The sequence below is a fragment of the Peromyscus maniculatus genome, chromosome 5 (genome assembly GCF_049852395.1).
Source record: "Peromyscus maniculatus bairdii isolate BWxNUB_F1_BW_parent chromosome 5, HU_Pman_BW_mat_3.1, whole genome shotgun sequence".
Lineage (NCBI taxonomy): Eukaryota > Metazoa > Chordata > Mammalia > Rodentia > Cricetidae > Peromyscus > Peromyscus maniculatus.
The window spans coordinates 137,228,594-137,242,636 of NC_134856.1; the positions used below are offsets into that span (position 1 = coordinate 137,228,594).

General features: G+C 52.5%; 1 protein-coding gene across 1 annotated transcript; it reads right to left on the minus strand.

The window, feature by feature from the left end:
* Positions 1–4,281: 4,281 nt before the first annotated feature.
* On the minus strand, positions 4,282–11,846 carry Cxcl14 (C-X-C motif chemokine ligand 14). The gene is made up of 4 exons (XM_006976761.4): positions 11,601–11,846; positions 11,331–11,436; positions 7,951–8,064; positions 4,282–5,353 (listed from the first exon to the last, which is right to left on the minus strand). The coding sequence occupies exons 1-4, from the start codon at positions 11,662–11,664 to the stop codon at positions 5,338–5,340; spliced, it is 300 nt and encodes a 99-aa protein (XP_006976823.1). The 5' UTR covers positions 11,665–11,846; the 3' UTR covers positions 4,282–5,337.
* Between the last annotated feature and the right edge of the window lie 2,197 nt (positions 11,847–14,043).

Genomic DNA, 14,043 nt, shown 5'->3' on the forward strand with positions numbered 1-14,043 from the left:
CTCACTGTGCCGGTGAAATATGGTGGAAATATTTCTTACATCCTTAAAGACTAAAACTTTTGCTGGACCTCACAGCCAGCATTAATAATACACCTCGAGGTCACTTCAGACTGTTGTCCTACTGTGCGCTCAACCTGATTATTAACCTGCCTTTAAGAGAACAATGTAACCAACCGGCCTTGGATTTGCCATGTAATAACTTTTACAGCCCACGCTAGTGTACACCTGCGGTCTTAAGTTACGTACTCTCTCTCCCAGGTCCTGACACAGACAATGCGTGTGTATCATTTGCTGAAAGCAGCAAATCCAGAAGTTGGAAGCAACCGGTTACGGATACAGGTTGATAAATGATGATGCTTGTGGTACCCTTTGTTCTCTGGATCAGTTGGGGTCAGTGACATAATCCATAGTAAAATTCTGTTACATTCTTCTGTAAAGTGTCCCACATCATCCCCATGTGATGTGTCTGTGCTATTGGATAAAAAGAGGGCAGAGACCTGTGTCAGGGAGGGAGACACACGGACGGAAGCATGAAGGACAGAATTCAAACCTGCACTCACTTAGATGATTTCAGGGGCGGGGTGTGCTTTTATTTCTGTCCTTAATTCCACACTAATGCATTATTGTGGCTCAGAATCAATCACTAATTCACTGAATCCACACATTCCGGTGCCCCGTGTGAGGAACACGTGAGGAATGTATGCGAACGTTAATGCATCCTGCCCAGTGTGCAGGTAGGATGGCCTGAACTCATAGGAGAAAGTTGGGATGATTCCTCATCGGGGATGTGAATTTCGTACTGTCATACTTGCCAGAAGTGACAGGAGCCTGGGCATCTCCTAAAAGCTCCCACCTGTCTGCCCATGGTGGTGGAGAGGTCCGGGGTAAGGGGAATTTGGATGTCTCAGGTTGGCCAGTCGGTCCATCCCATCTCAGGAGCCAGGGTCCTAGCTCTGAAAGCTCTCCCAAGCCCCTGCCCACCCAGCTAACACCTTTCCCGTCTCCTCTTTCTTTGTCAAGTTCAGTTTGGATCTACACCAACTTGCAGTCCCCAGGAAGGACGCTGGCTGGCCCTCTCACTTTAATTTTCAGAGTCCTCTCACTATGGGAATTCCCTGTCCCCAGCAGCTCATGCTGGGGCACAGCAGTTAATCCCCACTCAGGGGCTCAGGGCAGAGTTCTGCACACAGCAGCCGCTCAGTGCTCCTGGAAAGGGTCCTGCAGCCAGAATGCCAACAGCTGGCCAGTGGTGCTTGAGAACAGCAGTCTCCTCACCACGGTTTCACCTTCGGTGCTTTCAAGTCAACTGTGGTCAATCATGGCCCAAAAATATTAGGTGGAAGATTCCAGAAATAAGCACTATCTTAGCCGGTAGGCCATTTTAGTATCATAATGAGATCTTGCAGCTTTCTGCTTTGTCCTTCAGGGACATGAATGACCCTTTTGTGCAGTGTTTCCATGCTGTATGCTCTGCCCTTCCGTTATCAGCCGTTGTTTTGGTTATAGACCAGCCCTTGCAGTGCTGTGGCAGTACCTCTTATTTTACTTAGTAATGACCCCACAGTGTACAGTGCTGATGTCTGATACACCAAGGAGAAGCTGAAAGGGCTTCGTTTAAGTGAAAGAGGAGATGTCCTGGTTTGAGTCTCTAATGCTACGGTAAATACCGTGCCCCAAAGCAACTCAGGGAGCAAAGCAACGATTTTACCTCACAGGTTACAGGTCACCATCGAGGGAAGCCAAGGTCGACACCTGGAGGCAGGAAGGTGACGCAGAAGCCGTGGAGGTACGGCGGCTCACGCCCATAGCTTGCTCGATCAATCGATTACCTTCCTTATACAACCCAGGCCTAGCCTCGGGATGGCGCCTCTGACAGGGGCTGGACTCCCTGCATTGACCAGCAATTAAGAAAATTGTGTCCTCTTTGACATGGCCACAGGACAGTCTGATGAAGGCAACTCTGCCGTGTGGTTCCAGGAGGCGCTAGACTTGAGTTAACAGCTGAAGCTAACTATGACAGGCGAGTTTTAGGTTGACTCGTGTTGTTGAAATCAAACCCAGGGCCTCACATGTGCCAACAGGGGCTCTTCTACTGAGCTCCACCCCCAGGTTTAGACACCACGGTAAAGAAACGATGCCATGCCGGGGTTGGTAATGTACAGCGAGGTGTGCTTGGTCTTTTGTCGTACCCGGTTTGTAAGTTAAACTTAACTCCAGGCTTGTCTGCAGAGGAACGACATGGTCTATACAGGCTCAGGATCGTCCTCAGCCTCGGGCCTTCATGGTGGCAGAGAGTGCTCATGGGTGAGGAGCGAACATCGTGCCCTGTACCTTCACAGATCTGGGGAGGTTTTAAACAAAGATGACCTCTGAGAACACATCTCACTAGACACTCAAGATGGCCACACTGTGGAGCAAATCCTGCAGTAATCGAGGCCAGTGACCATCCAGCGAGTGTTGAAGCTGACACCGGAGACAGGCTGCCTCTTGGGTTTGCAGCCCGTGAGTTGCCCTGGGCCTGTCTAGGAAGGACCCGTGCTGGGCTGAATGTTCAGCTGTTACCAGCTTGAAACTTGTCATTTTTCTTTTTGTCACTCAAACGCTTTTTCAGTTGACAGAAGTGAGTTGTACATATTCATGTGGTACAGTGTGATATTTCCATACATGGGTACCACGCATACTAATCAGACGGGCTAATTATCATATCCATTACCCCAAACATTAACTATTTCCTCATGATGAAAACATTCAAAACACCCTATTTAAAACACGCAGTAAGTTAATTATTCTTACATAAAGGTTCATTTGAACAGGGAGTAAACCCTGTGGCCTGTTCTGATGGGAGCCTAGGTGAGCAGGACAGGCCCTTCGGTGGATCAAGTGTGAGAAAGTGTGTGGTGTGTAGAGTGTGTGGAGGGGCCAAGTGAGTCTAGAACCTGGAACATGAGTGACCAGCACCCCATGCTGTCAGCTGGAATGAAACAGAGCTCTTTCTCTGGACTGCTTTACACAGGGCCCTCGCTTGGGAGACCCTGTTGGTACTACACGAGGACCAAGCAGGCTTTGGGGCCCCTGGGAGGTGGAGCCCGTCTTCTGCTGTCCCTGCTCTGGGATGTGACTGTCGATGGGGGCTCCCCTACTCTGTCACATCTATTGGGGGCTCCCCTACTCTGTCACATCTATTGGGGCTCCCCTACTCTGTCACATCTATTGGGGCTCCCCTACTCTGTCACATCTATTGGGGGGCTCCCCTACTCTGTAACATCTATTGGGGCTCCCCTACTCTGTAACATCTATTGGGGGCTCCCCTACTCTGTCACATCTATTGGGGGCTCCCCTACTCTGTCACATCTATGGGGGCTCCCCTACTCTGTCACATCTATTGGGGGCTCCCCTACTCTGTAACATCTATTGGTCTCCGGCTTCAGGTTAGGGTTACTACGCCATTTTCCTCTCTAATGAGGGAAAGGAAGAGGTGGGGTGGCGGATTCATGGTCCCAGCCCTCAGCAGAAAGTGGCCATCCAGCTATTGGGGAGGGAGACAGTAAGACCCTGGCACCCTCGGATGCAGTCCTCAGTGTGCTCAGTAGCTCAAGAGAGGCAGCTTGGAGCTACTGAGAGGAAGCCTGGCTGGGACAGAGAGGGCCACAGCATCGTCCTGTGGTTCGCACCAGCAGAAGAGACTTGCTGTGTGTCCTTGCAAATGTGAGCAGAGCCAATGTCAGGAAACGGTCTGTGGAAGTGAAGGGGTGTGGCTCCAGGTTCCTAGTCTAGGGACTTCTCGCCCTGGGCGGCAGGACTGGAGGACCAATGCAGCTGACTTAGCTACACTCAGTAAGACGCAGGTCACCAGCCCCAGGGCCCTCCCTTCCAGAGCTTCCCCTCCACCACGCACTTCCCAGAGACACCATTGGGTGGGCTCTGCCGTTACAGATATCCTCCAGAAGCGGAAGCAGACCACACAGCCCCTCCGCAGGGGCTCTCAGAGCTGAGGGCCCCAAGGCATCTTGAACAGCTTCTTCCTTGGGACCCCCCAGTCCTGCCAACCTCCACCCGCCTGCTCCCACCAAGCTGCTGGGATACGGGGTGCATTCGCCTCCAGGCCTGGCCGCCTGGCTTCTAGAAACAGCAACAGCCCCACGCCTTCCACAGAGACTGCTGACAGGTATTTGTGAGACACCCATTTTCTCTCCCACACATTGTGCCCATTTATTTAGGACGAGGCAAATGTTTTATTGTTCTCTGGCTTAAATAGAGAGAAAAGAGCCCAGGAGTCGAGAATTTTGGTAACTTCAAATATATTTTATTACTTTCTTTTTCATCTTAGAAAGAACATGAAACCTGCATGCAGCTCATGGCTCTCAGCATGTACAGAGCAGAGAAACAGCCGTACGGTGCGGTAGGGCACCCTGAGGGTGGTATGTACACAGGAGTGGGTTCAGGATCATCCGAACCCCCAAAGAGGACTGCGCTGCTTGCATCTGCCTAGAGGGGGAGTGTGCTTTCTGTTGGGGTGAGGGATAGAAACAAAGCTTTGAAAGTTTCCCCTTGCCGATAGGATGTGACTCTCCAGCTGTGTGTTGTGCATTTATTCCTGAATCTTTCCTCCTTAGGTTGTTTTCCACAGTGCTTGGAACTTCCTGGGCTTTGGAAGCATCATCTACCAAAGCAGCGAACTTTTCAGAAACCCTTAGGTTGGAAGGAAGACCCAGCTCCCCTAACCATCGCTTGCCTGGCTGTGAACTGGGCTGGGGGCGGGGAAGAAGCTTGTCCTGGTAACTAGACTGAGTTTCTGGAGGTACAGATGTTGAAGGACCTGCTCCCAATTGCCCCGCAACAGGGGCCACTGTGGAGTCCCACTGAAACCCTGGCCAGTCGTACGCCCAGGAGAGGCCATGGCAGCTGTGCCGAGGCGCCAGGACCTCTGAGCGGAAGCTTCGCAAGCCTGGTCCAGAGCAATGGTGCAATGAAATGCCTCAACCAAGCTCATTGTTCCTTCCAGACGCTTATAAAGCTCAGATGTGTAGTGACATATGGACAAATACAAAACCCCTTATTTTAAAAAGGAAAGGCTTGAGTTGTCCCACCCCCATCCCCCCGTTCGGCAAAAAGCCACTGGAAATGAAGTCTGGAGTGCAGGAGAGCTGGGTCTCACATCTGGAAGCCTTTCACACACAGCTATAAAATGTAAAAACTGACCCTGGTAAGAAGAGCTTCATAGCAATATATAATTTGTCGTATGCTTGTGAGAAAGAAAGGGCTTTTATTTTAATCTGCGAAGTCCTCTGCTGAAGTCTCTCAACTGGCCTGGAGTTTTTCTTCCCGAGATCAGTCCTCCTATTCTTCGTAGACTCTGGGAAGAAAGGACATGGTTGTCAGTGGCTCAGGACGCGGTGCAGGCCACTTATAGCTGCTGCTTAGTGGCTTCATCTGTGGACCCCTCGCAGGCCTGGGGCCCGGAGAGGGGAGGTGGCTCTGAGGATGGGATTGAAGCCAACGCAAAAGTTCACACAAGGATGGGTGTGCTCCCCCAAACCCAAAATCCTAGCTCTGGGCTGTACTGCGCACTCAGCTCACTGCTCCTTTTTCCTTGATCCTGATTTCCAAGTAAGATCCCCTAATTATGCATTGAAACAAACTGCCTGGGGACTGGAGAGATGGCATCCAAGACCTGTCACTGCTCAGAGGACCCAAGTTCAGCTTCCTGCACCCATATCAGATAGTTTGCAAAAACCTGTAACTCCAGCTCTAGGGGATCCAAGGCCCTCTTCTGGCCATCTCAGGAATTGCACTCACAAGGCATCCAGGCAGCCAGGCAGACAGACACATACATATAAATAATATGGGAATGCAATGAAATGCTCAATATAGCTGACTCATGACAGTCAGAGATTCTGGTCTCTAAGGGGCTCTGAGCTCACTTATTGGTGCCATAGACCAGGGGCCAGGCCCTGCCACGCATCCTTCTCTGTCCTCCACCCTGGGCTATTGAGCATATATGTTCGCTCTCCTCTGACTTTGAGCAGTTCTTTTATCTCCATCTATATTCACTAAGTCCTTTTTAATCCTTTACCAGGGAAGGGTAGAAAGGGAAAGGGCAGGCATGGCAGTTTCCTATTCTGGGATGCCTCAGTGTCCCAAGAAATGGATGAACCCAGAACTCAGGCCTGTAATCACGTAATCCTGACACTTGGGAGGTGGTGGGATTAGGATTCATGGTTCAAAGTCATCCTTTGCTTTGAGTTTGAGTCGATACTAGCCTGGGCTATGTGAGACCTTGTCTTAACAGATATATAAACAAGCAAATAGCGCCCGCACCTCCCCCACCCCCCAAAAGGGCCGGACTCTTGATGTAGTAAATTGTCAGGGGCCTAGTAGCAGAGAGCTCTCACAGCCTTCATGAGAGCAATTTACAAAAGTGAAACAGTGAGGTGGGGGTGCAGGACCCCCACAGGGGCCTCCTCTTCAAAGACATGGCCTAGGTGGAGGAAGAAACGCAGTGGGGGGAAGGTCCGATGTCTCCAGTCACTGGGCAAGACTTCCCAACCCTCCAGAAGCTAAGCCTGCAGCCATTTTGCTTTTGATGACACAGGCCTGGGAGGTGGGAGGTGGGGGGTGGGGGTGGGGCAGGCTCTGCTTTCGCCATGTGAACTGCATGCTCTGGCCAGAAAGAGGGCTTCACTCCTGTCAGATACGTCGGGAACAGTCGCTCACCTCACCACTTTCTATTTCAGGCAACTGCAGACGAGGCAGTTTTGGAGGGAACAAGAAAGGATTCAGGTGTAGAAGCTGAACAGGGGTGCCAGCTCTGAGAGAGCTAGTCACAAGGCTGGGCCTGGGGGAGCACATGCTAGGAAAGGCAGCACCAGGAGCCCGAAACCTCACAGGGTCCTGGCTTCTTGCCCTGACTCTTCCAGGTGCTGTGAAGGTCACACCCTGTCCCCATCTGGTTCCCCTGTCTTAGGGCAAGGTGCTGGGGTCTTTGGAAGTCACCCAAGTGTGTGACCTTCCCCAGCTTTGCAGGTAAAGGTATAAGAGAACAAGCCTTGGGTGTTTGAGCAGTGGCCTGCCCCAGGACAGGCTCATTGTCACATGGTACAAAGGAGCTGGGAGGTAGCCTGTCCTTCCATGGCCAGACCTGGAGACCCCAAGATTAGAACTAAGAAGCCCCCCTCTGATGGAGAAACTGCCCAGCCAGCAGAGGTGTTTGACCCAAGGCGCTGATCATTTTAGCCGCTGCTCCTTTGGGTAAAATGGCTCTGATGGGAAGGGCTGAAATCAAGCAGCTTCCAGAACCTTCCTGAGAAGGTGTCGGGGAAGAACAGGGTACCGGGCACCTTGGTGCTCACCCAGCCATTTTCAGCGTATGTGACTTCCATAAAAAGAACAATAAAGACGGTAGTATGTAAGTTAGGGGCCGGAGGGATGGCTCCGCAGTTAGAAGCATCGGTCCCTGCAGAGGACCTGACACCCACATGGAGGCCCACAGCCACCTGTAACTGCAGCGTCAGGGGATCTGATGAGGCTGTTTTGGAGTCCTTGGGCATCAGTCATGTAGGGGGCACATAAACATACATGCAGGTTTAATACCGGTACACACAGGATTAAAAACATGTGAACATGAAAAAAATGTTCACAAAGGACTAGAATAGGAAAGTTCGAATGAGGCAGATTTTTTTAGTTCACAAAAGGATACACCTGCAGTGCTCACAGCTGTCCAGAGAGCAGCAGCCTCCTTGGTTAGGTGGTGGGTTCCCCAAGAGCAGTAGGTGGAAACAGTGTCAGAGTGTCTACTTTTGTGGGTGTCTCACATGAGATGAGGCTAGTAGATATGGTGTGTGGGTCCCTTCCTGCCCTGAAAGCCACAGCAATAGCCAAGCCCTTCTGGGTGGGTGGGGGTTGGGGTGGGGTGGGCGGGAGGGGATGGGGAGGCGAGAAGAACTGTTGTACCTGCGCTTCTCATTCCAGGCATTGTACCATTTGATGAAGCGTTTGGTGCTCTGCAGCTTAGGGTGCAGACAGTGCTCCTGGCCCCGGTACCGGGACATGCTCTTGGTGGTGATGCTGAAACAGAGCAGAATGGGCACAGGTTTAAATGTCTTAGCAACAGTCTGCAGGACTGGGGGGCTCGGTCCTTCCCTCAAGTCTCAAGTGCTCAACCCCAGGTCAGCTTTCTCATGTTTTGTGTCTCAGCTTCCATGATGGGGTTAGCCTGCATGGAGAGAGTTTCACTTTTCCCTTGGGAATTCCTACCCCCGTCAGCACCCAGTGATCTGCGATCCCCAGCATAGGCTCCCTTGGGGAGCAATGACCAGGGGGTTCTTCCAGAGGTCCAGAGGTAGACAGAACCACTGCTAGAAGGTGCGCATGCCAAGTACCACCCTTGGATTTGAGGAACTCTATCAAGGGGTCGAGTCATACCCTCACATACCATAGTCTCTGGCCCTTAACCCCAGCACCCGGACCCTCCACAGTTGTCCCTGGGCTGAGCATTTGCTGATCCTGGAGCAAGGGCCTTGTTGGCCTGTTAGCCCAGTTTTGTGCTTGGGCGTGAGGTTGCAGTTATCTCATCTGGGGGCAGAAAAATAAGACCTTCCTTCTCTGGGCCTCTCTCAGCCAAAACTCCACCTCCACGGAGGCCTAGCTGTGCAGGGGAGAAGCAGGGCCGGGTACTGAGACAGTCAGCTGAGTCTGAATCCCCGTAAGCTGCTGACTGCTTAACAGATACAGATAAGGACCTACATCTCAGGGTTATAGAAGGAGCTAAAGGTATAACCTATGCACAGTGCTCAGCCCCTGGTAGGCATCCAGTGACCACTGTTATTACTAATTAGTCAGGAAAGACGAGGCAGCCAGGGGGAAGAAATGCTTCGTGTGTGAGCTCAGTCCTGGATGGTCTGAGATACCTCTCTCAGCCAGGAAGACCAGGGGGATGGTGGGAGTTACAGGAAACTTCTGGGAGGGGGAGATGTACTATGGTCAAGAACGAGGGTCCACTTGGAACATGTAAAGTGGAGACCCGACTTCCTAAGGGGTCACAGATGGGTAGGGAGGTCAGCTCGTTCCTTACCTGGTCCCCAAGGTGAAGAGTCAGGGCTTATAGGTCAAATTCTAGAAGGGGGCAGGGTTGCTGTGAATGCGATCTCCCAATCTAGGGACAGAACACAGACTCTTGCCCGCAGAATGGGGACAGGATACTGCTTCAGGAGCCTGTTCTCCCTCATCCAAGACCAGGGATGGACATTTGATAATGCCAGGTAATTGGATCGCGCTTCACTGGAGACAGGTGGATCCTTGCAGGCTCCAAGCATGGGGCCCTCCCTCTACCCCCCTGCCATCCTGCAGAATTACCTCCTGTATTTCCTCCACACCCACAATGCTGCTGTTGCCCCAGTGGCCAGCTCCAGTAAAAAGCCCTTTCTCTGTAGGCTCGAGTGCAGACTGAGCATCCCACTTTTGAAAGTCAGGGAGGGCACCAAAGAGTTCATCCCGCTCCCCCACCCCTCTACCAGACCTGCTCAGAATCCTGGGGTTATGCAAATCATCAGCAAGATACAGAGTCTGGGATTCAAGGGCTAATAACTATCAGAAATTCTGGGTCACAGCAGCTCTGGGGGTGCCAATGGTTTGGACGAGAACTCCATGGACATATGACACAAATTGCTCTTCAAGAACATGGACTTGAGCTGGCAAGATGGCTCAGTAGGTAAGTGCCCCTGCCACCAAGCCTGGAGCTGAGTTTGGTTCCTGGGACAGACCTGGTGGAAGGGGTGAACAACCTGCATGTTGCCCTCTGATCCCTACAATGTGCCATGGCCCCAACTCCCTCCCCAGTAACAAATACATATTTTTTAAAAAGGAATCCAGGCTTTTCCATGTCCTGACTCCACTGACCCACAACCCCAGCTGTGGTCTCTGGGTGACTCAGGGTGAGCTAGAGAACACTCCTTCAGCTTTTGAGGCTGAAAACCCGTTTTGGCAAAAAGTGCGGTCCCCTGTCTGATCAAAGGGGCAGGAGTCTTGGGGCTGTCAAGGATGGGGTGGAGAGGGAGGCCTAGGAGAGGTGCTGGTCTCATGAGGCCCCTGCAAGTTTCCCCTGCATGATGCCTTCCAGTGGACTGGCTTGGTTGCAGTTTCCTTCTTTACCCAGAGTTTAGTCAAGGAGAGAAGAAGCCTGTCTAGGGCAGAGAACGTCTCTTTGAGTTGCTGTTGCACTATTTTATTCCCGGAGGTCTGAGAGACACCTCGAAATCTTCTCTAACATTTTTGAACCCCCAAACTAGAAATTCTGAGGCGCTGTGTCGTCTGCTACAGCTCTTCGAACCCTGAGCCAGCCCACACCTAATGGGTAGTTTTCCTTTATCTGACCTGCAAGACAAGGGGCGGTGTAAGGAGGTTAATTTGGAAGCTCATGACTCGGGTCAGCTCAGGCCCCGCGGCTTTCTGAATTCCCGAACTTGCCCGGTGGAGGTTTGAGGTGCCCGGTGGGGGTGTGCCCTTGCTTCACAGACACTGCCTGAAGGCCTCTGGGCCGGCAAGGGCGGCCGGTGGAAGGCACTTGCCCAGACTGAGAATGAAGTGTGTCCTGTTTCTGGGGGAGGGGAAGAGGGGCCAATGGTCCATGGCAAATATTTGGGAGCTGTTTTGCCAAGGGCTGCCTTCCTGGCCAAGAGTGCATTGAGGGGAAACGGCCGCGCTGGCTTCAAGTGGTTAATTGGGAAGGCTGAGGCGCAAGGAAACTCAGTGTTCTCTCTCTGCCCCAGTTTTAAAGACTTTGCCGACATCCCCACCAAGCAGCTGCGGTGGTGGCATGGCACATTAACCCCGGCAGAGCACTCTCTCCAACACTGCTCACACTCACGGACCCACAAGGAGCCAGGCTGCCGGAGAAGGAAGAAGAGACAGGGACGTGCTCACAATGAAAGCCCCGGGAGTCCCAAACTGTCCACCCCTGTGGCCAAAACCCTGACTGAAAAGCGCCTCTGAAAGGAAAGTTGCGACTAAAGACAAGGGTCTGTTACTTCTCTCTTCAGGAAGAGGAAGGCAGCGCTGGGTGTGTGTCCCGAACGGATCTGGTGTAGATGCTCTAAGTGGGCGACCCAGAACCACTCGTCCACAGTAACACCCAGCCTGCCCGTTGGAATCCTAACAAGGACAGGCTCAGAGGGACCGGCCAGAGACCCCCTTTCCAGACTGTCAGGCAGTGTCCCGAGGACTTGCCAGACGATTATAAACTGCTCCCCAGGACCTTGGCTAAAGCGGAAAGGCGTATCAGCCCGATCCAGCCCCAGGTTGTGCCCGGCCACGGGACATGCCGCCTCAGAACTCACATAACCATCTTCTCCTCGCAGTGTGGGTACTTTGGCTTCATTTCCAGCTTCTTCACGTCGCTGTAGCGGATCTTGGGCCCCTTCCGGGAACACTTACACTTGGACCCTGCGGGAGAGCACGGCCAGGCTGCTGAGTCGCCAGAGGGGTCTCCAGCTCAGCGACCGCCCAAGGTGCCCGCCCGGGATCCCCGGGGTTCCAGGATACTTAGGTGGTGCTCGGGCTCCCTAGGAGGGGACAGGTCGGCGACAGAGGGCCCTCGCGACACTCACCGTCCACGCGCGAGGCGCACAGCGCCAGGAGCAGCAGGAGCAGCGCGGCCGCCAGGAGCCTCATGCTGGCCGGAGGGGCGCGGTGGGGAGCAGGGACGCGAGAAGGGAGCCGGCCTGTGCGTGCGGCGGCCGGGGGATGCCGCGCGGTTCGGTTCTCTGCCTAGAGCACGCCTCCCTGCTCGGCTCACTCCAGCTGCGCCCGTCGGTGGGAGCTCCTGCCGTCTGTGTGGTGCTGCGCGCTGCGCTGCGCTTGGCGCTGGGTGCTGCGATCTCCCCACAACCTCCCTCCGCCCACCCTGGCCTCTTTTAAATTCGCTCCTGCCCTCTCCGAGAGCGAGCTCATTAATATGCAGAACCACTCGGTGACTCACTGAGATTTCTCAATGTGGTGTGGGGAGGAGATCTCCCAGCCCGCCCTGCCGCCCGCTCCAGACCCATCGCGATCACAGCGGCACACACTCGGAGCCACCCGTGCACACGCACACACATCCGCTACCCTCTCGCTCGCCTTCACGCACTTGCACACCCAGACCTCGGGGCCACTGCCCTGCCTTGGAGAGGCCAGGCGGGTGCACAGCTTGAGGAAGGGTGCTAGTTTTCTGTTTCCTGTGGATACTTCTCAGGCCACACAGGTTTACTGTCCTAAGCCACCGAGAGTCCCAGGTCTGGCTAAAAGCCTAGAGTCTTCCAGCAGGTGCCAAGAGAGAGTGCCAGCAGACCTGGCCTGGGGTGTGGGTCTCTGTTGGGCCAGCAGCTCAAGGCCAGGTGTAGTTAGGGGCTTGTCACAGGTTGTATAAGCTTTTGATCATTGGGTCACTGCGTGCCGCAGTGGGGTGAAGAAGGGAGGGGACTACACACTCCTACAGGGGTCTATGGCTTGGTGTCCATGGGTGGCTGCCCAGGGGCTGTGGAAACCCCGGGGTACTCATCACAAACATTATAAGACTCTCTAAAGCCAGGTGGAGCCCAGTAGGCAGCTATGACCACGGTAACTGGATGAAGGCTATCCCACCTCGTGTACATTGCAGTAGACGGTGGATGAAATTCTACCCTGCCCCACTATTCATTAGCATGTGACTTTACATTAAAAAGTCTTTTTTCCCCCTATCTGTAAAGCTGTAGGTTGTCATAGTGCCCATCAAAGACACCCGTGAGAAGTACATAAGATCACACCAAGCAGTTAGCAGAATGTGCTCGGGCACTGTTACTTCAGGACATTGTTAGGAACATACTTTGTGTTCCACTTTGAGTGGGACAGCTTTCCTTCAAATTGGTACTCTTAAATTGTTCATTGGCCAGTCCAGAAACAGGCATAGGGAGGAAGAGACCTTCCACCCAAGGCTCTACAGCCAGGAAGCAGGTGACTAGGCCAGCAGGGTCTCTGGAGATGTGGCTGCCCCTGGAGGGGGCTGCTCTACTGTCTTCAGGCCCCTTCATTCTGGTGAAGGGCTGCTTTGAGAGACCCAGAGACAAGGTCCGTGTATCTTAGGCTCATGGAGGCCTGGCCTTGGCTCCCAGGCAAGAGCTTGCTCCCTGCAGTGTTAGGCTGGCAGCTCCCAGGAGTTCAAGTATCCTTGGGGCTTCTGGGGTGGGAGGCCATGGGGAGCTGACTGGTGAATGTGCTTGAATCCGTTCTCTCTTCCCAGTTGGAGAGTGCTTATTGCCTCTGGGGGAAGCTGTGCTTGAAAAGCAAGCAGAACCCATCCATGCCCACCATTGTGCTTGTCCTTGAAGCCAGGCTGGCAGCTGGACACTGGGGTCAGCAGAGGGAATGAGAGATGATTTTTGCCATTTATGTTACTTTTAAAAAAATTAAAATTTGTTTTTCTTCATGTACAACAGCATGGGTTTATTTCATAAAAATAAGAAAACCTGGCAATCTTATCCGTGCAGAGGTCTATACCAAGATGGAGACAATTTGGGCAAATGATTTTTTAGCAATCAATTCCTCATCCGTGAGATGGGGATAAAAGTACTTTGAGTATGGTGAGAAAGAAGAGTATTGACTCATGTCAAGGGTTTAATGTGGCCCCTAATAGTAATAAGCTCTCAAAAGTTTTGATTTTTTTGGTTTTGGTCATTATTTTGGATAGTAAATACTTGATTGCACAGATATGCCATGATTGATTTAGTTGATCACGCCCTGCTGGGCTCTTGGGCTGTTTGCCACCATATATTATCATCAGCGGTGCTGTGTAGCAAATAGTCTCACCATTGAAGTTGGAGAGATGTCTTTCAAAACCAGACCAGTTCTCAGAAACAGAACCACATAGTACTCGCCCATCGCAAGACTTAAGTACACAATTACCATACACCTTTAAAAACCCATGCACTTCAATCTTACAAAGGGAATTTCTTAACTACTACACTTTGTCAAAGTATGTGAAGTATTTTTACTACTGAAAAAGTGCTACTCACTATATTGCTCAATAATAGATTGAGG